The 26,552-nt window shown below is 39.4% G+C and overlaps 1 protein-coding gene across 2 annotated transcripts in view; it reads left to right on the top strand.

The window, feature by feature from the left end:
• The first annotated feature begins 4,811 nt into the window (after positions 1-4,811).
• Positions 4,812-26,552, top strand: part of LOC146005326 (uncharacterized) — a 38,585-nt gene continuing 16,844 nt past the window's right edge. For both annotated transcript variants that reach the window (XM_083144490.1, XM_083144489.1), the window contains exons 1-4: positions 4,812-4,941; positions 8,428-8,515; positions 11,363-11,510; positions 16,880-16,936. In XM_083144490.1, coding sequence (XP_083000616.1) covers positions 8,468-8,515; positions 11,363-11,510; positions 16,880-16,936 — 253 coding nt within the window. In that variant the 5' untranslated portion in view covers positions 4,812-4,941; positions 8,428-8,467. The remainder of the gene's footprint in view (positions 4,942-8,427; positions 8,516-11,362; positions 11,511-16,879; positions 16,937-26,552) is intronic.

Genomic DNA, 26,552 nt, shown 5'->3' with positions numbered 1-26,552 from the left:
AAATTTGCTCCCTAGTCATAATTTTTAACAAATCTCATTTTGGTAACTAACGAGGTAACTACAGAAACTTCATAGCTTACTCTACTTTCCCACATATTCAACATACCCATGCAAGCACCTCTCATAAGACAATACTAGTTTGTTGATACCATCATCGTACTCGGTTGCTGCCAAAGTATTCAACCGTGTAGTGACAGCGTCTTTGAGTTAATCACCTACGCCCCCTCAGATTGAACCAAGGAGCGAGACGGTGCAGACGTGCACTTCATGCACAGTAAGGTTAATTGGGATTGGACCTACAGTTTAAAGTTGGATCCGAACCACTATGTGCCTCCACCGGGTATCGAACCCGGGACGCGCACGTTTACGGTATCAAGCTGTGAGCCCTGGACATGTGCCACAAAATTGAGAATCATGCCAAGTGTGAGATGCGGAGATTGATAAACTTTCTGAATGCAAGAAGTGTTCGTGCCAGTGACATTTATAAGCAAGTCGTGTTCCAAGTATAATGCGGAAAGAACGCTTTTGACAGGGGCCTCAAAGACAACAATTCAGGCCGATTCTACATGAATCTATTCTTGTAATTTCACTTTCTCTTCTTCACGAAATCGTAACAGCACACTTTCGGTACAAGAAAATCCGTACCAGATGGGTCCGTCGACTGAATACATCGGATCATATCGTTTGTTGTTTTTCATTTGCACCAAAACGTTCCTTTATTCCTGGATAACCCTCGTATAACTCGATACATTATCGCAAAGGATTAAGCAACACATTGATTTTGTGTGTAGGTGAAAATTCTTCGTATTTCCTATAGAAAAAAGCACAGTACATCGCGTCGTTATGTAAAGCTTAAGGCAACCAAATGAATAGATAGAAATTTCCTTGGGATGCAAGTATGCTAGCACCTCCATCGGTGTTTAACATCGACCTGGTCATATTATATGCAGCATGCTTCCTATCTTTAACGGCGCTGCATATAAAAGTGCGACATAATAAATACTTTACAGCCCTGCTGTAAAACTGTTGGCTTGTTTACAGCTCCCTTTTATAGAGTAGCCATAATACAAACCTGCATTGTTCTTTATCAACGCACGTCATAAAGCCAACATTTTATTTTCCGTTTATGTGCCTGCGCTGATAACATGGAACGATATTGTTTAACGAACCGCTTGGGATAATATTGAATGTTTGAAAGAGAAATAAATGTGTTTAGACAACGTTTCACAACATTCTTAATCATGGGCGTCCTGAGGGAGGATCCAAGAATATGAAAACATTGTCCAATTATTCTTCTCTTCTACATGATATTTCTCAATCTTTTATCTTTTTCGTCTCTTCATATCATCCTTGTAACTTATTTTCTCAGTTTTCGTGAGTTTTCGTTGCTTCTTACTTCCTCTTTACAGCCCACCGCTCAGGAGATGATCCCCGGCGGAAGTGCAGTGACGTAGCAACAGAGTATTAGGTTTGGGGGAGTGCACCCTGAGTGAGAAACACATGGGGGGTCGCTGTAACCGATGCAGCGACGCAAGTCCTTTGGGGTTACCAGACGTTCTCTTTTACCCGGACAAAACTTCTTTTTCGGGTCCTAAAAATGGTCCGGGAGGGTTTTTAGGAAAATTTCGAATTATACTCTTTTCTGGATAAAGACAACTGCTTAACTTCAAGATTAGTAACAAAATGTAAATAATTGTTTATATTATTTCCGTCTTGAATTTCAAAGTATAGAAATATAACACACTCTGTTGCAAACACAAAGGCAATAAATTTTTCTTCGATCAAAGAAAAATTGATGGACTTTCGCGTCTCTTCTGTTGTCCCCGCTCGCCGTGTGAGATGTTGATTTCAAAGCATTTGCGACATCTACCGCAACTCGTGGTGAGCAGCAAGTTTGTAACCAGAGGTAAGAATATGCGACATGCCCGGCTTACTTTGATTTGAGTTTCATGACAGAATTCAGAAATAAACAGTAATTTTTAACTGCAGTACTCTTGGTTGCTACATGGTAGTGGATAAGTGATGTTCTGTCGGCCATTCCATAACGCAAATATGTTTACAGTGACCACTTACAAAAACTGTTTCCTGGCTTTAGGCCTGGAAGAAACAATTCCGAGGCAAAATGTCAATTTGTGTTATTCTTTTAAAGTAAGAGACCAAGTTTCACAACGGAATAATATTAGGGGCATAGTGAATAAATATTATAATATTCAGACATTTGCCTATAATGAGGCCTATTATTAATTTTACGGAAAAGGTGTAAAATTAATAATAGGCCTCATTATAGGCAAATGTCTGAATATTATAATATTTATTCACTATGCCCGTAATATTACACTAGTAAGCACAAGACGTGTGTTTTAAGTACTGCATCTTCATCGGAAGAGAACAACGTTTTGCAATCTAATAAAGTCCTCTTTTTTAGTTTGTCATCTGGAAACCCTAAAGTATTTGCCGTATATTATTTTTTAAATTCTTTGATATACAGTCTAAATAATGCACAGGATATCTAATACAAAAGTATTCTGGACACTGAAAAAAAAGCAGCAACCTGTTTCCGCAGACACACGCACTGTGTTAGACCGCTGCGGAAGCTACTACCCCTATAATCCGCAAATGGCAGGTCCTTCCCTCTACCCCTGCACTCCGTCTCCTCTCATTTGGGGATCTTCTCGGGAGCTGACTGCTTTACTTGATAATTCATTTTTGTGCGTTTCCTCCCGTTTTGCTTTTTTCTTCTTCTTTACTCTCTTTCTTTCTCTCTCTCTCTCTCTCTGTGTTACGTTACTTCATTACTCTCGCTCTCTCTTGATTCTCTATTTTTCCTTCTTTCTCTCTTATTCTTTCTATATTTTCCCTTTCTCTGTCTCCCTCTTATATTCTTACTTCTCTCTCTCTTACTCTTTCTCTTACTTTGTCTCTGTTTTCCTTCCTTTCTCTCTCTCTGTTATTTTCTTCCAATTTATCCTCTTCCCTTTCTGGCTTTCTCCCCTTACTGTATCTCTGTGTGTCTCCTTACTTTATTTTCCCTCGCTTTCTCTCACTCCCCTTATCTTTAATTTTCTTCTTTGACTTGCTACCTCTTTTCTGGTAACACTTACTCTTACCGCGGCTATATCTCAGGGTTTGGGTTTTTTCTTAAAAAATAAGATTAGACATATACTCGTATCATACCCTTAGGTATGAGGGAACTTTTGGGAATGTAGCTTACTTCATAATTCATCCTTCAAGGTAGAGCACTCTCTGCTCATGGTGAACTTGAATGGCAAAACATGACACTTGAGTTTCACACCCTTAAAGACTGGATCAGCATGGCTAATGCAAGGATATACCTGTCTCTGTACTGCAACTGAAGATCTGCCGGGAGAGGTTATGCTTGTGACTGTACGTACAGTCTGACTTGCGACTAGCGTCAACACGCTCTCCCTAGAATCATCCACTTCTCTCTGTATCGTAATTTCCTCCTCAATGACTGAATTAGAACTCCTCTTGATCTCCCTGCCTCCAAGACATTTATTCAAATTCAATTTACTAAACAAATGCAGAGTAAGGCCTGTAGCGTCTTCCTGGATTTCGCCTGTTTTCATGTTTGTGCTGCTGATGACCAGGAAGAGCTTCAGTGCTGTCTGACACTGCATTCCTCTGATGTTTCTGATTATTTCCTGATTGGAAAGCAATAGTTGAATGACTGGGAGTTGACGTTACGTACTTTATAAAGGGATACCACTAACATATTATTTAATTCCTTAATGTACAAGTATGGAGGAGCATAAGCTTTGAAAAGTTTTGTTAACTTGCATATTTAGTATCTTATATGTCTCAATACCTGATTCTATGTAATCAAGTATAAGGTCCTACACTTCACTGGCACATTATTCGAAGAATGTTTATTTGCAAATTATCTCGGCAACTCTGCATTATTCAACAACTCAGCAACTCGTAGATTCAGCAATAGCGCTGCAATTCAACAACTCCTGGACTTAGCAACCCAACAGCAACTGGGCATCTCAACAATTCAGCAACAATTCTGAAGCTCAACAATTCAACAACTCTGCAGCTCAGAAACAATTCTGCTGCCCAACAATTTAGCAGCAAGAACTAGGAGTCTCGACGATAACTCGGCTTATCAGCAACAGTTCGTCGATTTATCAGTCTCTGCAGCTACGAGTTTTTAAAATTAAAAAATATAACAACAAATATGCATATTGAACTATTCGGAGCTCAAGTGATGAGGAAATTTTATCTGCCAGTTGAGTTATGGAAAATTTCACGAGACTTTCGGGTGCTGACTTCACTATCATGCTCAAGCATAGAAGCGTATTAGAGCGCGGACTGCAGAGAAGACTGCACGCGATTGGCCCGCCATTTATCATTTTTCTCTATTGGACCCTGAGAATGAGAGTGAAGTTGGCTCCTGAAAGGTTTGGAAAACTTTTCGCAACTCCCTGGGTCCATATGCGAAGAGCATCTCTTCGAAATATATAGATGGGTAAACTTAAAGCACAGCAGAATTGTAACTCGTGTATATTTTATGTCCATTGTTAACAAAATTTACTACCATTATCCTGAACAAAAAAGAATCACGTATCATCATTCTGCTGAAAGGGGGGGAAGACGTGTAACATCTTGAATTAAATTATAAATTGCATATATAGCACTCTGCTTATTATTCTCTGTCTTGAGTCAGATTTATGGATAATAATTCCAGCAGAAGATCCAAACATCTTCTTCATTCCTTGTTTTTCTCATTATCTTTTACGACACACGTAAAAGTAATGTCTAAAAAGTATTGATATACGTATGTATGTAGTGTTATATCTTCTGTGATTTATTTTGGCTATAAATACAAACACAATCATATTTCTTGCTTCTTCAACATTTAAAACGAAAGAATTGGAAAACCAGGCAGGATCTTCGCTTCGTCTTTCAGGACTTTGAGAGGTAAGTCGCACATTAGATGGACAGTGTGTGAAAAAAGTTTAATAGGGAAGCGTTGTTGCCATTAGTAATATTTCATGTGTTCTTTGAAGAAATATCACAATGTTATATCATGCTAATTCATTGATAACAGTCTCGTACAGTACACTGATGACATAGATCATATTAAACTACTATGAAATTATAGAATTTGGTTCAGCGGCCAGAAGAGATCTCTAGAAGAAATTCTAGTTTTGTGGGAGATTAGCTTTAAACAATTTGAAACTTTTTCGAGCAGAATTCACTCTCAGCGATGCCATCACACCTAAACAAGTCCAGACACTGGTAAGTGAGTGAGAAACGGTAGACTAATTACCCTTTTCCACCCCCCCAAATATACAATACCTGGGCTGATTAGGTTAATGTAAACTCCAGAAACCCAAGACACCCTCGTTAAAAATTCTGAATTCAGTATAACTGTTAGGTATACACGTACGAATGGTTTCTGTCTGGCTTGAATACTTGAGGAAAAAAACAGCACATCTATCCTCTGTAGTTTGCAGCATGCTGCGAGGGCATAGTAAATGTGCAAGTACAATTTCGTCATTTTGAGGAAGTGATGTGATATGCACGACGCTCCACCTGCCTTTATCTCCCAAGGTTGCCCGCAAGTACCTGATATCACACACGACGGGAATCAAACTTGGGACTCCTGGGTACGTTGTAAAAATCGTGTACGTTCTTACATCAAAGTTATTACATTATGAAACTGAACTAAATATTATAATACTAGGGAATAGAGGGATATACAGGGTGTCCGGATTGAAACGCCATAATTTTAACCGACTGTAGAACCGCACGTATTTAATGCATTCAAAAGATTTATACAACAATGAATACAGATATGTTTGAAGTTTTGTCTGTGCAATCAGTAAATTTCTGTGTGTGCCCCAGGAGTGGCACGGAGAATGTCGAGGCGATACTCAATTTGTCTCCAGGTCGCCTGCAGCATCTGAGGCGTAACTGTCTCAATAGCACCGCGAATCCTCTCACGAAGCTGTTCCACAGTTGTCACTTTTGTTGCATGGCCCATATCCTTAACATACCCCCACAGGAAGAAATCCAAGGGAGTAACGTCAGGCGACCGGGGTGGCCAAGGAATTGGACCACTTCTCCCAATCCATTTTTGTGGGAATTCTTCATTCAATGTGTTCCGGACTGCCAAATGCCAGTGTGGAGGTGCTCCATCCTGCTAGAAAAGGAGGTTTGGGTGTCGATGTGATAACTGAGGGAACACATTTTTTTTTAACATATCAAGATATGTGAAACCAGTGATACTTTCCTCGGCAAAGCAAAATGGTCCAATGACTTCATATTCACGAAGAAACTTCATAATACTCTGCTACGTCAAACAATACATTACTTTATACACTAAAGTTACCCTACGACCTTCTGTGAATATACGTTCTGTGAGTATACATTAATGCTTGCAAATTCTTGCTCTAAGATTCTACGCATAGAATGTTAGTAATTAATAATTAAACAATTCAATCCGTGAGCCAAAAAGAGATGTCGCGCCAGTGCAATATTTGACATTTCTTCATTCCAAAACGATTACACTGATATTGCATTCAGTAAGCAGGTGCGTAATACTTTAAGAAATTGAGTTCTTATAAGCACTTGGAATATTTTAAGAAACTAATTTGTACTAAAATGTTTGCATTCACAGAGAGCTTACTTTCGAAGTTCGTGATGTTCATCAATAATGCATGTATGTTAGAAACATTTCGGGAAAGCTAGTTAGAGATCGGTTAGTTCATCGAACTATTCAGCCTAACTATTGCCTATTTTTGGGGGAGCAGGAAAAGGTTTATATTATCCTTGCCTTGACTCATCTCACCCAACAGGCCAGTAGGTGCCAGGGCTTGCTCCGAGCTGATACCTTCCTGGAGATGAGGCCTCCTCGAAAAAGGTTTATAGTATAGTATGTGGCATTATATATATTCACATTTGCGATATTATAACGTAAGTACAACAATGTACAATGCTAAAGAAAATCTTGAAGTTGAATAAATTCTCTGCGTCCTCCCTTCCTTCTTTTATGAACTCTTCTCTTACTATCCTGTGGGCACCCTGTCATGTACTATTCCCTCCACATGCCCTAGTTGCCGCATTCTGCCCTTGAACGATTTCCATTTATGTGACATTTTGATCTTTCCTAAAATAATCAAATTCTGTAATTAGTTCACATATTTGCCTTTAAAATTTATTGTCACTTGATTTCAAAGTTCTATAAATAACCATGATGTTCGGAGCGTAACGGGTGACCCTACCACGTAGTACACCCTGGACTGCATTTTGCAGACTAACGAGGCTCTGGCGTCTGGACCTACGGCCAGTATAATCCTCTGTATGGCTGCGTGTGTGTTGCCCTTGTTTGTCCTTATGTGTGCTGAGTGCCCCTATACAACCTCAGCTTTTAACCCAGGTAAGAATATTTTAGTCCTCAGACTATATTTTAGTTATAAATAAAGGGATGGATCCCGTATAATGTGACGGGTGCAAAATAGCCTAAGTGCTGACGCACCCAAAGGCGAGTATTATAATACTTTTTATCATGGTGAACTACTTATTGAAATCACCTACTCACATAATTCCTGTCCAATGGCTGCTATTCACTGACACGTACTCAATCACTGCATGAACAAGCAAAACTTATAGAATTTTAGTTTTCCACATGTTTCAAAAATCTTTTCCTCAGTAAGTTATGAAACCAAGTCTTTCCAAAAGATGTTTCTCCTCTATGAATAGACTACATACATTGTTGCGTTCAACGATGATCCAGAAAAGACTTAATTAACTTGCTGTTTTAAATGTGCTCAAGGGCATTAGCGTCAGCAGGAAGGGGGGAGCCCCTCTTGAAATTTTGAGATAATCAAAATATTCCAATGAAAACAATACAGAAGTCGGATGAAACCAAAGTGATACAAATATAATATCAAAATTGCATGAAGAGTTTAAAACATTTTTAGTAATATTTAATCATCAAGGAAGAACATTAATATTTATTAGCATATTTTGAATATTTTTATTCAAAAATTCAATAGGCCTGTTCACATATGTATTTACTATACCAAGCCACTTAATTTTCACTTTAACTTCTCATTAAAATTACCCATGATCAGCATTTTTGAATTTGAACAGCTTTTCAAAATTGTATTTACGAAATATTTTATTCTATCCCGCACCGCCCCCTTGAATTCAGCTCTGGCTATATTATACATCAACCTTTACAATCCAATCCCACCCCAAAAAATGCTACTTACTCTAGCACATAAGGATAGTTAGTACAGAAGATTGGAATTTAGAGCATCTTAGTCATGGGGAGCTAATTTGGGACATTATGTTGAAGAAAAATCACGAACTCAATTAACTGTATCATACCACATAATTATTTGTATTCATGATATTTGTTTGAGGTACAACGGTTTTTTTAAATTCTCTCCACAGGATCAAGCTTATTTGGATCAGACAAAGGAATCCCACAACAATGAAATCAAGGCGCCTGGGGTTACTTTTGTCTGTTACTTTTTATCAGGTACGTGACAATCAATAGCATAAACCCTGTCCCAACTATCTCTGGAGGAAGGTCGCGCACAGCGTCACAGTAGGGGGAAAATCGAGTGTGCAGAGCAAAGCAATACACGCTGCTGGGAAGGCTGGTCGCTTTCTTCACCTCCACGCAATCCTGTTCCCTCTCACGTGTTCATTGGTAGTGCCGTCTCCCGCCACTACTTGCGCAGAGACTTGATTTCGTTCGTCTGCTCCAGATATAACTGGAACAGGCTATAGTCCAGTAACGCCTAATTCCCTTTCGCTTCATCAGCAGAAAAGAATGTGATTTATGACCTGGTCGCCAATTTATGAGAAACGAGATATCCCCTTTCGCTAAATTTAATTTCGCCTAAACTGGTTGAAAGGGAAATATTTGAAATGACGGTCTCTCAACGTGCTCTGTTTTGTTATGTTAATTCAACTTAATTAGTGTCTAAGGTTAGGTTAGGCTAGGTTAATAACATTATAACCTAACCTAATCGGTAACAGTTTCATAGATCGGAGACACATTAAAATCGGATATTTTGTGTTTCGCATGGTTCGTACTTACCAATTGTGTATTGCGGAACATCATTCAAGATGCCATTATGCTTTTTACACGAAAAAAAAACAACATAAGTTTTCACATAGAGAGTAATTTCTTTGACTCCTTTTTGCGCTTCCATAACACAGAATATGGCGGGCAAATCTTGACTACCGTAGTGGGCATGCAGTGTTTCCATTCACGGATAGCCCCACGAACCATTTTCGATAAGGTTAGGTTAGGTTTGGTTACGTTAGGCAAGCATAGTAAAAAAAAAAAGTTTGAAACACTGGCAGGGGCTTACGTCATCAATACGCAGCATCCGGTTCTTGTTGGGGAATCAAATGAAGGAAATGGCAATTGTACGTCCGTGAGATAATTCTCTTGAAAAATACATGATTTCTCGGTCAAATATATTCCACGATGAAAGAAAATACCTCGACGAACTTTGTAAACCTTGGAGAAACTCATTTCCGTAAGTAGTTTCTTCTGTAAAATTGAAGAAATGTGTCTCCGATGTATGAAACTGTTACCAACCTAATCTAACCTTACTTTACCTTAATTAGCGCTTAGCATACTGTTCTTCCTTTAGATGGGGGGAGGGGGGCTTTTTGAGTCTGTGATCCATTGTTGGAGGAAAAAAGGGGGCGGTGAATAGGCACTGGTCACGGCTCTAGATCTCAGCTTCCTTCTACCTTCTGTGCTCAAAGATGTTCCGACTTCGAGACTCGGAACGCCCTTAGTCCTCTCGGCCGGGGTGGAGTGGGTTCAAGCTCTGTCTCCTCCCACTCACCATGGCCACCTGAACTTCACCTACTCGTCTTCAAAGCGACGCCCCTGCATCCCTGTACGGAAAGTTTAAGCACAGCTCGTAACACACACCCTCACTCTTCTCACCTCTATCTTGTTCCGTCTTTCGTCCCCCCCCCAAAAAAAAAACTTCCCTTGTGTCCTTGCAGTGTTGCCGTTTTCTTAAGCCTTGTCCAGTGGCTCTAACCGCATTGCTGGTCCCTGCTCTAACAAACACACCCACACACTAATACCCCCAAAAAAGAAGGCAAAATAACAAAAAGAACACCCCAGCCGGTGTGACTTGCCTGAGGGGAGCGGTTCTCCCCCTCGCCATGCCAAGCAAGCGACTGGATGCAACTTTGACAAAGAAAAAGAAATTCTACGAACTTCTAAGTGATAAAAGAAAACGAAAAACCAAAATAATAATAATAATAATAATAACAAATTATATATAGGGTGGCACTACAATATACTCCTTTCCTATCCTATCATGAACAGACTACATGCAATATCTGCTTCTAAGCAATAAATATAAACACTGTGCGAAATCATTGAAAACTGATGGGGGGTAGAAAGTTCTTCATCAACAAACCCCCTCCTCCACAAACATATGTGTAAAAGTAAAAATAAATTACTCAATTAAAAATATATTGTCATTATTACTATTATTATTATTTACAAAAAGGAAATTAATTTGTTACTTTTATACACATATCAGATATTGCAAAGCAGCTAATTAATTCCTTTACTGACTGGTTAAAGATGTTAATAAATTATGAAATAGTTTAAGTGGTTTTATTATGTGTAAGATTTTGTTTAGTTTGTGCTTTATGATAAATCAATTAGATTTCATAGTTGTTATTTTCTTGCATTCTTGTTTTTCTTTTATTGTGCGTAATGATGTAGATTTGTTAATGATCTCTTGAGAGAGAATGCATTCAATACTCACAACTACACTAATTTGTGTCTTTTGGATATTATTCTTAGTAAAGTATATTTGAAATTAAAAGTAATTGCTTATCTTTTGTTTGTTATAACAAAAACTCTCCCCCACGAACATTTTTGGTGGGGGATTTTTGAAGCCAAGATTGTTGGTGGAAGGAAATTTCCCCCGTCCTCCCCAGGATTTCGCACCCTGAATATAAGCTTTACAGTAAGAATAAGGTCGCGAGCGAGCGAGCGTGAAAAATATTAGATCTAGAAGTAATTCTATGCAAATTAGCGATACTATTAATTTAAAACGCACCAACAGTTTCACAGAGGTAAACAATTCGTCTGGATGATTTGCACGACATTTTCACTGGACGTTGTTGAAAAATAGGACATATTTGGTTTTTTGGAGTAGCTTCGCAGACCGCCGGACACGGCTAAAAAAAAACGACTGTCCTGCGAAAATTAAGACGTCTGGTCTGAGCCAACCAATGTTATTTGACCTCTTGGAATTGCATTATTTACAATAAACCTTAGTTACGTGAATTGTTGTAAGGACGACCAATTGTGTTTGTATCATTGCAGGCACTTTACTTCGCCTTGTGCATCGCGGGGGAATTTCGTGCAACCGACGGCGCCACTCCTTCTGCACGTGGCTTCTACCTCAGACCAAGCAGCCCTTTTAAGAGCTACGGCGATTACTACGAGGGAAATCGGAATTCTACAGCAGAAGGTAAGGTCTCCATCCAGTTCACTACTGTAGACGAAAGTACGTACGTAATAAAAGTGCACAGTTCGAACTGACATGAGTAGCAGCGATTGGGTGCCAAAACAGGGGGAGGCAAGGACAGTTCTTACTTTCCTTGCCACCACAGCTAATTTACACCTTCAGGTCAACAATAGTGAAATCACTTTCTCGAAGCCTACTGAACACTTCTGCATGATTTTGTTTCCCATACTTAATAACGCAATACCTCTCTTCCATTGTAGACGCATTCCTGAAAGTGGCGGAGACTGGCGGCGAAGATCTGTACTGTGGAAATAAACTGGCCAATTTTTTGTTTCTAATTCCACTTTATGCACAGAAAGGCTAATCTGGACTGGACCTACCGTTTTAAGTGGGATCCAAAGCACTATGAGTCTACATCGGGTATCGAAGCAGGTGACCCTTGCTTGCGACGTTACCACTACGTTATCGGGGAAGTCTAAATTTTTAAATTTCTCCAGAATTTGACTTTTTTCTTTTGTGTGTGCCATGCGATTCCTTAAACTGCATTCACCTCTAGTTTTCAGCTTCTTTTTTTAGTTTCCACATTCAGTGTTAATAATCATTGTATAAATATTATAATATAACACAATTGAACCACGAAATTAATGCACTTTCAAGTTAATACTTCATAGTATTACGGTTATATATCAGTTAGATATTACTGTATTGAGTAAAAAGAAAACTTAATAATTTAACTACTTATGTAGGACCTGGAACTGAAGGTCTGAGAAGAAACCCCGAGTGGTCACAGCCTGGTCAGTATAATTATCTCCAACTTACTTATAATTTATAATTGCTTTTATATAATACCCAATATGGAGCCGCGGCAGGCCACTGACTGCCACGCGGGAGGCCCGGGTTCGATTTCCTGCGTTGGCGATCTAAGGTCAGATTTCTTCCAGCGTTTTACCCGCATAAAGCGGTTCTGGGGCTCACCCAGCCTCAAATCAATGGGTACCTTAGGGGAGATAAAGGTGGCCGGAGAGTGATGCTGTTCACATCACCTCCAAAATGACAGGGATCGAGAATGTGTGGGGCCCTACCGCCACGTCTCCTAAATGTGCCTTCATGGCTACATACACGGGGAACTTTACCTTCTAATTTTAATGAAAAAACAGATCTTATTGGTTAATGGTTCTCAAAGGAGCATCCACGTCAAGAACGGGACTCGAACCCGCACATTACGCTGGCAAGATCGTGAGAAGTTTTTGTGATGAAGGAAATACTCTTGGGCATTTATTTGGAAGGTCGTTGGCGTTGATCATCTTGAATTATTTTTCTGCCTGATCTTTGTCAGCCAGTCTGGGAGAATGCTCGGATAGTACCTTTAACGTAAACCGCTAACAATTTCTCCCCCTTCGTTTCATTCTTTTGTTCCTGTTAACATACTGGTACAAATAAGCGACGTTAATTAAATTAATGAGGTGTCTATGTTAATACTATTATTGGAGAGCAGGTGTTTAAAATAAGCTACAAATGAAATCAACTTTTACTGGGTGTCCTTAAAGTCCCTTACCATTACAATCAAACATAACTCTCTAAAGCTCAAAAAGTTTATTTTGTACGTCAGTGTACCTCAACGTGTACCCCTCTGGTTGCCCTCAGGATATCAAAGCGATATTCCACTTCTACCCACTTCTGCAGCATATAAACATCAACTGTTTGCAATGGTCCTTCTGCGAAGTGTAACAAGATCTGGAACAGGGGTTTGAATTACGCAATCCTTGACGTACCTCCAAAGGCAAAAAAATTCCAAGGGGATGATATCAGGAGATGGGTCCATCACGGTCTATCCATCTCCCAGGTAATATCTATCCAGAATATCCCGAACACCATGCGACTAATGTGGAGGTCTTGTTGGAAAATAATGGATGGCTGCAACTCCTCCACCTGGGGGAGTAGGTAATGTTCAAGCATATCACAGTAAATTGCCCTTGTAATGCTGTCCTCCACATAGAAAAATGGGCTCAGAACAAAAATGACAACAACAACAACAACAACAACAACAACAAAACTCTTTGAGCTGTAGAACACTTTGCAAAAAAACACCCTGCTCTATGTCATATGGTTTCAGAGTTATGTTTGTTTGTAATGGTAAGCGACTTTAGGGACACCTTGTACTTATAATGTTCACCTAATGTATGATTTTTTTTTAAAATTTGTTATATAAGTGTGATTCTTAATTACTAACTTGGGCTTCGGCGAAACGAACCACAGACCCCTTAAATACAACGCGACACCTTTTCGAATCATCACTTACATATTCAGCTGCAAGAGCGTGGAATGAACTTCCTCCTTCCATGACGTCCCTCACTAATCGCAACAACTTCAAAGACAAACTGAAAACTATATTGTTAAATGAATAATATCTGTGTTCCAGCACTCACGAATAATAGCTCTCATTTCTGAAGCAACTTTCTAAAAACAAATATTTTCATTTTCATTTTGCTTGTTTACTTTCCCTGTTGCTAACCATTGATGATTTATTGTCCTTTCTCGTATATTAAGAACATATGTATGTTTTTACACATAATATTAATTTTTATTCGTCTTAACTATATCACACCAAGCACAATTGTGTCAATTAATTTGTGTATCATTTGTGTATTTGTTTTCATTTTTTTAATGTGTAGACGAGCCTTCGTTCTCAATTTTTATTTGTTCTTTTTGTGTCTTCTTTATGTATGAATATTACCATGCAAATTGTCCATCACCATGTTCGTGCACTTTATTTGACCCAATAAGAGCTTCAAGAATTAAAAGAAAACTCAAAACAAGCTGTTGACAACTTCTGCACCAGCATACATAAAAATCCATCGCTTAAAAACACACAGGATGTAAGAGAAAAATTAATGAAAATAGTCGTGGACAATTTGCACGGTAATACTCATGGATCCCACTGTACAAACATTTAGTATGTAGAATGTATTTAGTATGTGTATCTATCTGTGATGTGCGTCTACGCGTAAACAACGATAGTCTACATTCTACACGTAGACTATTTTATACACGCAGATTAGGTAATCTATGTAAACAACATGGCGAAAGGTGATAACTTAACAAAGGGCGCCGTGGAATTGAAAGAAAATTATACTGCGTATCAGTTGGTAATGTGTGAAGATAATTTTTCATACTCTTCCCTCCAAATTCGAACAAATTCTCACCTAGGAAGAAACCTAATATAGGAAATATTCTAGTGTTTTATGGGAAAAAGACCACTCTTGCCTCACGACTGCCATCTGTTGTTGTTTTTTGCATACTATTTATCATCTTCCATAGTTGATGATAGAAGAGAAGAGAAATTTTGTAGTATTCTTTTCATTTCGTTAGGAACCAATATAGTTGAAAATATTACTTTCCTTTCATGAAAGCCTTGAAAATTAATTTTAATGCACTTTAGATTGTCTACGTAGTCTATGTAAACTGAATCCACGACTTTTGCGACACCGTCGTATGCGACACTAGCATTTCTGCCGTCATATGCGACACTGTATGGAAAATATATTCCATGACAGTTGCGACACCGTCATATGCGACACAAAGTGTAAATAGCTTCCCGTCACACTTTATCCAGCTTTATCATGGAAGCTGGTGTGTTTTTGAAAACCTTTATTAGTTTTCCTTCACACTGGCATCATGGAAGCTGGGTGTTTAAAAGCTGGATGTATTTATCCTTTGTCAATGACGGAGTGTTTAGATCCCTTGTCAGTATAGGAGCAGACTGCAATCCCTTGTCAATGTAGAAATGTAGAATGTGTCGTTTCTCTTGTAGTTGAACCAACATCTCACTATTTTCATTCTAATTTCTGAACGTACGCCATTCTCCTCAAAAAGCGCTTAAGATCTCTATGCATTTTATAGTCGGCAAACGCTCTTTGTATTCTCTCATCTAATGTATTGTACTGACGTCGTCTACGTTTCCCTTTAATATTAAAGCACTCCTCTCACATAAGTACACAGCTTCTAATCTTAAAGTCTTCACTAATTGGTACACGTTAGGACTTGACTTTTCCGTCAATACATTAACTGTATGGTTCCATCCCTCAACTGCATTGTTAGTCCTGTGCCGCTGTTGGGAGCAGTTCCACATGGAAATGTCGAAAACATAGTTTTTCATCCACTGTTCAACGAAATAATCCAATTTTTTTTCTCAATATGTCGTGGTTTGGAGCATCTTCCATCACACACAGCCATCCATCATCGACGTCAGCCACAGGGAGGTAAGCCAGAGCTGAACACATTCTTATACACAGCCGCACGTCTGGATCTGTTTTGTAATCGTTTGTCAGTCCCAACTCCTGCACTTTTCGCCACAAACATTGGTTAAAGTGATAATTACAACCACTGATTTGAGCCTCTGGAAATACTTTCTTCAGGGGCGCTATTGCTGCTGCACGTACGCAAATGTCGCTAATTCTGGTAAACAAATTAGAAATCGTAGGGGAAAATCCAAGCAATGTCGCTTATGACGGGAAAAAACCAGTTTTTGCCTTAGTGTCGCAAATGACGGTGTCGGAAATGTCGGTACTCCATGTAAATTACAACCCAACGTAATCTACGCGTAGATTACGTGTAGACAAGGCATGTAGACTTAAACTTATAGTCTACGGCACATCATTGGTATGTATCCATCGGGGTTAGGTGATATAACAGCCGCAGACTGATCCTTGCCCTTTAATAAAGGAAAATTGAATTGAATTGAATTGAATTGAACATATATTTCAAGTGATGTGAAGGACTTATACGACAATGAACAATGCAGATTAAGTCTTCATTGGAACGCCCGTTCGGTATCTGACACAGCTCGAGAGGAAGCCGACCTGACGCGTATCTGGTTTCGAGCCAGCACCTGTATTTATGAGAAGCGCTGTTACCACTTTTACATGTAGTGTTGACATCCATTCATTCAGTGCGACGTTACACTCCCAAAGTCCCCACAATGTACAAAATAAAAAATAATAATAAATAAGAAAATAGCACAACACATTAACACAACCTAGCGAAGATAACCGCAACCTCACGTTACGAAATCTCTAAGTGAACTGATTTGGCAACATGTCATTTACTCCACCTGGATTTAACAAGTACTGTGAGTATCTAAAACGGACGCTATTGGTGGGAAAGGCTTGAGGGGAGGATATTCTAGGGTCACGTGGACTTGACATGGTTGTCAGAGGGAAACGTATCTATCGGAACTTTCTTTGAGGTGAAGTGGCGATCTGATGAGAACTGAAGGTATAACGTAAAAGCTAAGAACGGATGATTTAATAATTATTTTGTAACCCTGATTGTGTTTAACTTACAATTGTGTCTAATCCTGCAGATATTTTCAGGTGAAGGAAGAAAGTCCAGGAGCAATGGGTTTCAAGAGGATGCTCCATCGCACATCAGTAAGTGTAGATAATTTTAGTGACAGCAGAGGAACTCAGTATTACACCCTGTACTGTATTTTGCAGACAAGCGAGGCTCTGGCGACTGGCCGTGGCCAGTATAATTCTGTGTGTTGTCCTGTTTTTTTTGTCCTTATGTGTGTCGAGTGCCCGTTTACAGCCTCAGCTTTTAACGGATTTCAGAATATTTTAAGATTTTAGTTATGCAACGTTAGAGTTCTTATTTGTAACAGTAAGGGGCTGGACCCTGTATAATGTGACAGGTGCAAAATAGTCTAAGTGCTGACGCACCCAACATTTTAAAATCAAATTTAAAATAAAGAAAAGAAACTCAGTATTGTAATGCACAACGTCCACAAATAATTGGACGAATTTATAATACTACAGATTCACTAATATTGGACAGACAGACATGATATGACCACCATGTGAAAGAGGGAAGTTTGAAATTTGATACTGGCCTTAAACGTGTGCTCTACGAGTGACACAGCAGATGTCCAGGCAGTAATCCCATTCCCGACAAACCATGTCTTATGTGACGTTTCTGATGGCGGTTTTGACAGTGTCTGTGGAAGTCGAGGAACGAAAACATTGTCTTTGATGAAATCCTCTCGCTGTGAGGTCCGGTGAGCGAGAAAGCCTCGGAGACGTCACACGCAGTATGCTTAAGAGGGTTTGGAGAGAATTGGATTACTGCCCTGCCACACGTTGGGAGCACATCGAATGCTAAATGCATTCTGTGTAAAACGTCAAAGACTCTTCTTTTAAATTATGCTAATATCATGAATTTCTGTTCAGTATTGGTGAAAATATAGTCTTACAAAATCGACCAATGATAATTTGTGGAAAGATTTACATTCATTGGCAGCATTGATCTTTGCCGTACAGCACCTACGAACTTCCAAATCGCAGAAAATAAGTCCAAAAACTTTTCTTCCTAAACGTTTTCTAGTTGAAGCCTCGTTACAACGCAAAACCCCTCGAAAAAGGCATTTCCTATCCTGTACGTATTCATCAGTGGGTAACAAATCCATGCTTGCCACGATATTTGCGTCAGATAATGTACTGAAATCTATAATATGCTATGGCAGCTGGATTGTACGAACCATCAGAAGCAGGTAGAACAAAATCGCTTCCCTTTACATTATGCTTGTATTACCATTATGTTGCATACATTGTTCTAGTCTTGCATTAAAATTGGTACTTTGAGACGTTTAAGCTAGAAACTTTAACATTACAACGGTCCAGCCTTGACTTAATTATTCACACAGTTTGTCCACTGATGATTACAAATGTTGTCCTTTATCAGCAAAAATAACTGTAGGCCTAAGTGGCAACCGTGTCTATAGCCTACAGGATAGGAAATGTCGTTTTCGAGGGTTCGTAGCATCGAAACGAGGCCTCAACGGAGCAAAGGTGTTGGCCTTGATATCCTCTAGGAACTGTGAAAGTTGGTCAATGTTGCACGGCAACATCCTGTATAAATTATTTTCTGTTGCCAAGGTTTGGTCATAAAGTACTCGTACTGGATTTAATTTTAACACAAATCTTGCAAACTTGTAAAAAAATGTTTCGAAATAGTTTCCTTCCGAAACAAAACACGTTACACAAACACTTGAGTAATTTTTAAAACAGCTCCAAGCAATGACTTTAGGAGCATTGTGGAAAGAACTGCATACTTAATGGCTTCGCCTTAATGAAAACGATTGTAACACAGAGATCTAGGAATCCTTAAAGACTCTAAACTCATTTTCGTGTAACTCTGCCAATAAAAAACTGCGACTGGTATGTTTAATATAAAAGTTACTTGTTATAACACAACAACACTATGACCATTTTTGCAGTGATTTGTTACCCCTTTCATTGAGTAGGCTACTGCTCAGCCATGCGTGTGCACTCCAGTACAGAAAGGCCAGCAGTGCTGGCCCACAGCTTTACAGTTGCAGAATACATTTTTTTAACATGTTTTTTTTTTTGTAATTGTCATTCTTTAATCATAAAATAATGAACCTGTTGTCCTCCTACTCCGTTAGTTTTGGAGATGAAAACTCGTAACACCATCTTGCGGCAATTTGACGTAACATCTGTGTATTCGCCCAACACCCCAACCCCAGGGGAAGTAGGACATGAAAATAGGACTAAATGACCTTGAACTATCCAATAACAGGCCAGCTTCTATGCTCGATAACATTTACTCCGCAATCGGCAGGGGCTGAAATGCAGTCTCAGTCCATCAACAAGATCTAATGCTGTATCTACCACAGTGTTGCAAACTGAGCGGTTCAATGTCTACGTTCAGAGAATTTTGTACCGCATTATGCAGATCAGAAAAGGTTTTTCAAAATTATAATTAATAGCTGTGGAGCACAAAAATATGATTACCCAGGGGGAAAAACGATGAATGTCAATTTTTCTCCCATTTTGAGATCGGAACGCCATCTGATAGCTCAGAAGCTGTACAGTATGAAACTTTAGTAAGGCCTCACTGAGACCTCACCTTTTACAAACAAAACATATAAAAACTGATATTGAATTGGAAACACTGCATCGTCAATGCCGAAACTCTATGCAAGGTAAGGAAGAGCTGCACAGGTGTCAGTCGTGAACACCACACAGAAGAGAATGTTAACCATGAGTCATCAAGGAATTAGCACAGCGTTTCTTTCTGTGATCATTCGGGCTCAGAAGAAATATTTGTTGTCCATTTTGAGCTCTCAAGAAATCAGATTCTCAGCTGGTGATTTATTTCCTTCATTAATGAAAATAGGTTGTTATTTTTTCGTTTTTTCTCTCTCTTTTGTTATTGTGGTTATCATTAGCTCTAAAACAAATATAAAAAGAAAACGAGCAAAGAAGGTAGTTTCTTTCGGCACGTGACAGGCATGTGGTAACTTTACTATTTTTACGACCATATTATTTTATATCCCTTTTGTTTAATTTCAACGATAAGCACGAATGTTGGAGTGACTAGAAAAAATGAACGACCACAATAAGCTCTTAAATATTACCCAAGGTTCGAACATAAGAGGCCGGCCTCAGTGGCAGAGTGGTTATCACATCGCACTACGACGCCAGGGGTCCCGCATTTGAATCCTGGCCTGGGCATGGATTTGTGAGTGTCCATTCATCAATTTCATCATATCGTCACTCATCCCCATATTTGCAACTTAGCCAAAAGTGGCACAAAAAGCGAAGTAAAATAAACAAATCAATCAATCGAACATAGGATCTCCGGTTTCATAGAGCAGTATGCAAAGGACTCGGTCGACCCTCAAATTGAAATAATACTTGCAACAGAAAACATGATATTAGAGTATTTTAAGAGTTTAAGCAGACCAACATACAATTTTATTTCATGTCTTAATCATGGTTCGAACTTGAGATCTCTGTCTTCAAAGCACGTTACAATTTGCACTCAAGCAAATTGTATAAACGAAGACAAAAAATATTTCTATGTCTAAGTTATAAGAAAATGAGGAAAAGTCAGTTTTACTCGTTCGTTTTAACTTTTACAGTAAGACATTACACGGAATGGACATATAGTATGGTATCCTACAAAAATAGCGCCAATAAATAATGCGTGTGCGCATCATACGTATATACATATTTTGTGTGAACTGAGCAATGTTATGATCTCACCACTGAAGTTCCCAATTTCGAATCCCAGCCTCACATTAAAGGGGGGGGGAGGGAGGTTCTTTATCAGCATCGGTTCATCAATTGCATCTTATCATCACTCATCCTCATCGTCGTGACTAGCCAAAAATATCAGAAAAGCGACGCTAAATGACAAAAATACAAACACAATACAGTGCATAGAGTCAGGATTTGCGCATTTTGTATTTCTATTTGTTTCCTTCTATATTAAATCACTTTTCTCTCATTTGCCTAATTGCAACAATCAGGCTGAAGCATGATAAGATAAATTTACGGTGGAACTGTCACAAAGTAACACGTATGCTCAAGTCGGAACTCAAATTCGGATTCCTGATGGCAAGATTGCTAATGCACCGCTCAAAGAACCGAGGAGCCAATGTGACTATTTGCAATGTTCTTGGCATTTTGTTTCGCTTGGATTCATCACAAAATGATGCAGCAAGCATTGAAAGAGGTTAATCAATCAGAACGTTGACATATTCCATTTACATTTGACCAAAATTAGGTCAATAAAATGTAAACGTTTTCATCTCACCGCTACAATTAAACCACAAGCAATGACAGCACCAGAGAAAAATGAGTGAAGAGGCAGAGATGTCGTGGATATTTTCTAAGGGCAGATACATTTAGTAGACATCTAATTAACACACACAAAATCACATTTATGCTAAAATTGCATTTATGTATCCAGCTTTCTTGTTTTTAAGGGGTTGCTTGCTCTTCACTCCTGGTGCCTTGACTCACCACAGGCTCGTTATCTAACTGTCCCATGCAAGGATTACTTGCAAGTAAGTTGTGAAATCCAGGCCGTATTCAACGGGTTATAGCGATGCTGGCAAACGAGAGGATCACTACACAGAGACCGCTCCGTGTATTTGGGAAGTCTTCACGAACAGTGCCGGTTGTGCTGTGTAGTTACTGCGAGAAAATGCCGTATACATCTGACGTAACCCGTGGCCGTATTATTGGAATGCACGAATGTGGACGAACAGTTGCACAAATCGCCGCATCCCTTGGACAAGACAAGAAATGCGTGAGACGCTGGATTCGGCGTTTTCAAGAGGAAGGGGAAGAAGGTTTGAAGACTCGAAAAAAAAATCAGGATGCTCAAAAGTTATTACAGCCGAGCAAGAAGCCGCTATGTTGGAGCTTCTTAGAAACAATCCGTTTACTCCCGCTACAACAGTCGCTCGCCAACTCCATCTCTCGTGCTCTGCTCTAACTTTCCTTGGGAATTCATCACAGAGTTCCAGCTAGGAAAGAAGAGCTGAAAGAAGTCCATCGCGACAGTCGGCTTGGATTCGCACTACAATATTTGCCCATGCCCGGTGATTTTTGGAATACCGTGATATGGACGGATGAAAAGGTATTTTCCTCCGACGCAGATTGGCAACTTTATCTGTGGCGGCCACAGAAGATGCGGCACGATCCACGTTACGTTCTCACTCGCAGGAGAAGTGGAAGGGTGTCGGTGGCATTTTGGGCGTGGGTGAGTGCAGCGGGTGCGGGAGAAATAGTGCAAATCTCATCCCACGTGAATTCCGAGGAATACGTCGATGTTCTTGAAGAATGCATGCTACCAACTGTGAGTGCTGTATATTCTCGCGAGGACATGCCAGTGATAAACTTTGTGCACGACAACAGCAGCATCCACACATCAAAGTTAACACGAAGTTGGCTTTCGGATCATCCTGACATCCATCCTATTGACTGGCCAGCTAAATCACCAGACTTGAACCCGATAGAAAATATTTGGGCAATCATGGTTCGAGAGTGGGAACCTGCAGGCGAACGCACAAGAGAACAGTTAGCTGCACATGTCCATGATGTATGGCGCAGCATCCAAAATCGGCCGTCCATCTGTCGAAGACTGGTGAATTCCATGCCAAGACGACTTCATGAAGTCATCGAGAATAATGGTTGGTGGACTCATTATTAAGCATAAATCGGTATGCGAGGGTTCTTATCCTGGCATTTTATATCGCTTGGAACGTGAAGAATTTTTAATGCTTCTCGGAGGAAAGAAAATATTTATTTTGTAAATTTCCATTGTGAACTACTTTCCGTGGCAAAAGCACAGGAAAGCTTAATTTTTTTGTAAAGTTTTGTTTGTCAAGTTTTGTAAAGTTTTGTAAAGTTCGAAAACAATGTTTGATTTTGTATGTTTTGTGAATCATTTTGCTCCTTAAAGAGACAGGGAAAACTGTAAAATTTGTATTAACACTTGTTTTTGGAGATGAACGTTCTATTTGGAATCTTTTTAATTTAACTACCGTTAGCTAAGAGAGAAAACGTTCTTTGAAAACAACATTTGATTTTGCATATATTAATTACGATCTACTTCCCCTTTATACACACAAGAAAACTAAGTTTTTACGTTTTCTTGTCTTTTGTTTTGGTTTTGTTTTGAGCAAGAAATTTTCCTTTTGCACATTTTAACAATGAATCTGTTTAGGAATTTTAGCTTTGCTGGCGACGTATTTCGAACAGATATTCCCGTTTTGTTTGTTGGAGTTGGTGTTTTTAAGTCCACTTTATGCACAGTAAGGCTAATTGGAACTGCACCTACAGTTTAAAGTAGGATCCGAACCACTATGTGCCTCCACCTGGTATCGAACCCGGGATCACTTGATTACAAGGCGACGACGTTAGCACTGCGCCATCGGGGAGGCCTCTCGTTTATCATCACGGTTAATTCTATGTTACGTAGCGTCGTATCGAATTAACATGGCTGATAATCCGAGAACACCTGTTCAAATTTATCTCTTTCTCCATTACACACAGGAAATGTTATGATTATTACGTTATGCTTTGTTTAGAAAATCTAATCTTATATTTCTAAAGAGGGGTTGTTTTCCTATTGCCAGTCGATTATCAAACACCACGATATATAATCCTTGCGATCCTTACAAGCTTTTATCCCATATTCACTACGGTTCTGCCAATGAGTGAGAAAGGATTAGACCCATCCCCTGGAAAGTGAGTATGGGTATTATGCGAATATTACGTATTTCATAAATACGTAGTTTTAATTTTAATAGAACTGCAATGAATTAATTATTACAAGACATGCACATACTCACACAGAGCACGGGTATCGCCGCCTGCCTCAACAGGAAAATCATTCCCATGACCTTAAACATTTGTTACATTTGTTGAGAGAAATCCATACCCTGTTAGGTTATAAGTAAACGTCGACCTAGTTGATGTCCCAGGGACCCTTCCTTGCACGAAAATCACACTGTGTCCACAGGATTTACGACCGAACGCTTACTAAAGTAATAGAAACGTGCATCCCCATTTCCATTAATCGTTCGCTCTTCGTCTATTTGGAGGTCAGCTAATTCAAACATACTACCCTAAGACAGCTACACTCTGCCAAAATGACTGCAATATCAACAAAGTAATTACTGTATTTTATATATTTTATATTTGGTAATGGAATATTTATCACTTCAGCTTCTTGTTTATGTTTCATTTGGTTTATTTTACTTCGTTTTTCTGCCACTTTTCGATAAACGCGACGATGAGGATGCGCGATGAAATTATGAAATTGATGAAGGGACACTCACAATGAACACCGAATGAACACAATGCCAAGGCCGGTGTTTAAGCAAGCTGCGCTAACCACTCTGCCACAGAGGCTGGAATCCTCTTTAATTAGGAAAAATCGTTCCTTGACAGCGAACTAAGAACAGTTATTATACGTCACGTCGGAGTTATATTTTAAATTGCGAACAATCAATTGGGATTTACTCTTAACCATTATTTTGCCTACATCAAAACTTCCACACAGTTAAGATCGTTTACACTAAGGACAACAGCGTTAGAGTCTAGAGTCTATGCTTTAAGGAATGATTAAGCACACTATAATAAAATAATATAACGGAAAATAATTCACATGACTATAGTGATGCATCACATAATTTTAGATCAGGAAGAAAATTTGCAAAAAGGCAGGGACACAATGACCAATTTATTTATTTATTTTACTTCGCTTTCTTTCACTTTTGAGTAATCACATAGATGAGGATGAAAGGCGTGTTAAGATGAACTTTGTGAAAGAGCAATCTCAAACGTATGGATAGGACACAGCCCAAACCCCACAGACCATTAAACTGGCCTTTTGTCTAGACGCCAGATCCTCGTTAGTCTACAAAATACAGTCCTTGGTCACAATGACGTAAGCATTCGTAGAATATATTTGTAGGCCTTCCCGCAGTGGTAGAGTTGTCGCCTTGTAATCAAGACGTCTCGGGTTCGATTCCCGGTGGAGGAACATAGTGGTTCGGATCCCACTAAAACTGTAGGTCCAATCCCGATTAGCCTTACTGTTCATAAAGTGGACTTAAAACACCAAATCAATCAATACATAAATTTGTATATCTTTTCTCTTCTTCTTCGAGAAACGCGAGCTAAGCTTTTGCGCATTCTGTGATATGTTCATTACTTCTCAGGAACCACTCGCGGCCTTCAACTTGTTTATCCTTAACAAAAACTGCTGGTTAGGATGTTAACAGATACTTCCAAGACAATATCCAAAGAATACCGTCACATACGCAGAATGTGAAAAATTTCTACTACAACCCTGGCGAATAAAGGCGGCTGGAGCATGGTGCTGATCATATCACCTCCAAAATGGCCGAGGTCGAGAGTATGCGGGGCCCTACTACTAAATGTGCCTTCATAGCTAACAGCAATTAGACGATGCAATAATAATACGTCAAACTTAAAAAGAAACAGCAGTCGGCGTGTGCGTGTGCGCACGCACACACACACACACACACACACACACACACACACACACACACCCACACACACACACACAGAGAGAGGGAGAGAGGGAGAGAGAGAGAGAAAGAGAGGGAGGTAGAAATACAAAATTCTTCCACAAACTGCCCAGATAATGCCTGATAAGACTCCAACAGAAAGCTTTCCGGAAACAAGTTTACGTGCGCATAAGGTAGTGATGGCCTTGTCTGCAACTGCCTTCCCCCACTTTCTTATCCAATACAGGAGTAATGAAGTGTTTCCAACTACCTTGCAATCTAACTAAGAGGAGGGAGATCTTTTTTTAAAGTTCGCCAGTGTACTATAAGAATGTGAACGGCCTTGGTTGGGAAAACGGTGAGAAGTGCCTGAAAAACGCATTCAAACATTCGGGGAAGGGGAAAAAACGATGAAAGTCCGAGCGTCGGGGGAAGAACGATGAGTGTTTTCTGTTAAATAATGTGTGCCTCACTGAAACGGGTTAGCGCTACGGGAAGGTTATTCCAGTCGTTCGTTGTGCGTGTCTTTAATCGTGCAATGTTGTGATCAGTTCTATTGTGTACTATTTGTGACGAACCTGAATGTTTGCTTAATATTTGTTGAGATATTAAGATTTTTAAATGTTTGTAATTTCAAATTATGTGAAGACAACTTTAATTAGATTGGTACAGTTGTGCTTGGAACATGTATATATGTTTAGAAATGTCATAATCTGATCTCATTGACGTCACTTTCCCATCTCAACAGAGGAAGTGACTCGTACAAGTCGCAAAAAGCTGTGGTTGAAGCTGGCATCAATGACTCTGAAAAATCAAAAAGAGAAACAGAACCCTCAAGACTGGAAACAGAACACAAACTTCATTTACTGAAAGCTCAGAAGTTTATTCCCTCAAGAAGTTATACAAAACCAAGAGTAGAAAGGATGACACCATAGCTGCAGTTACCATGGATTTTCAGAAAAATTTACCGGCCCCCAACATTAGCACCAATGATTACTCGTATAAACGCCAGTTGAGCTTCTACAGCTTCAATATTCACATCCTTTCTTCTGGTGATTCAGTTTTCTTCATGTACGACGAGACCGTTGCTCATAAAGGGCCAGATGATGTGTGCTCTATGGTCGACAGTTTTGTGCACAACTTTTTGCCGGAAAAAGTTCGTCGCTTGGTCATCTTTTGTGATTCTTGTG

This window comes from Lepisma saccharinum, chromosome 23 (genome assembly GCF_977018435.1).
Source record: "Lepisma saccharinum chromosome 23, izLepSacc3.1, whole genome shotgun sequence".
Lineage (NCBI taxonomy): Eukaryota > Metazoa > Arthropoda > Insecta > Zygentoma > Lepismatidae > Lepisma > Lepisma saccharinum.
Note: the sequence above shows the minus strand (reverse complement) of the source record. Positions and strands in the feature narration are given on the sequence as shown.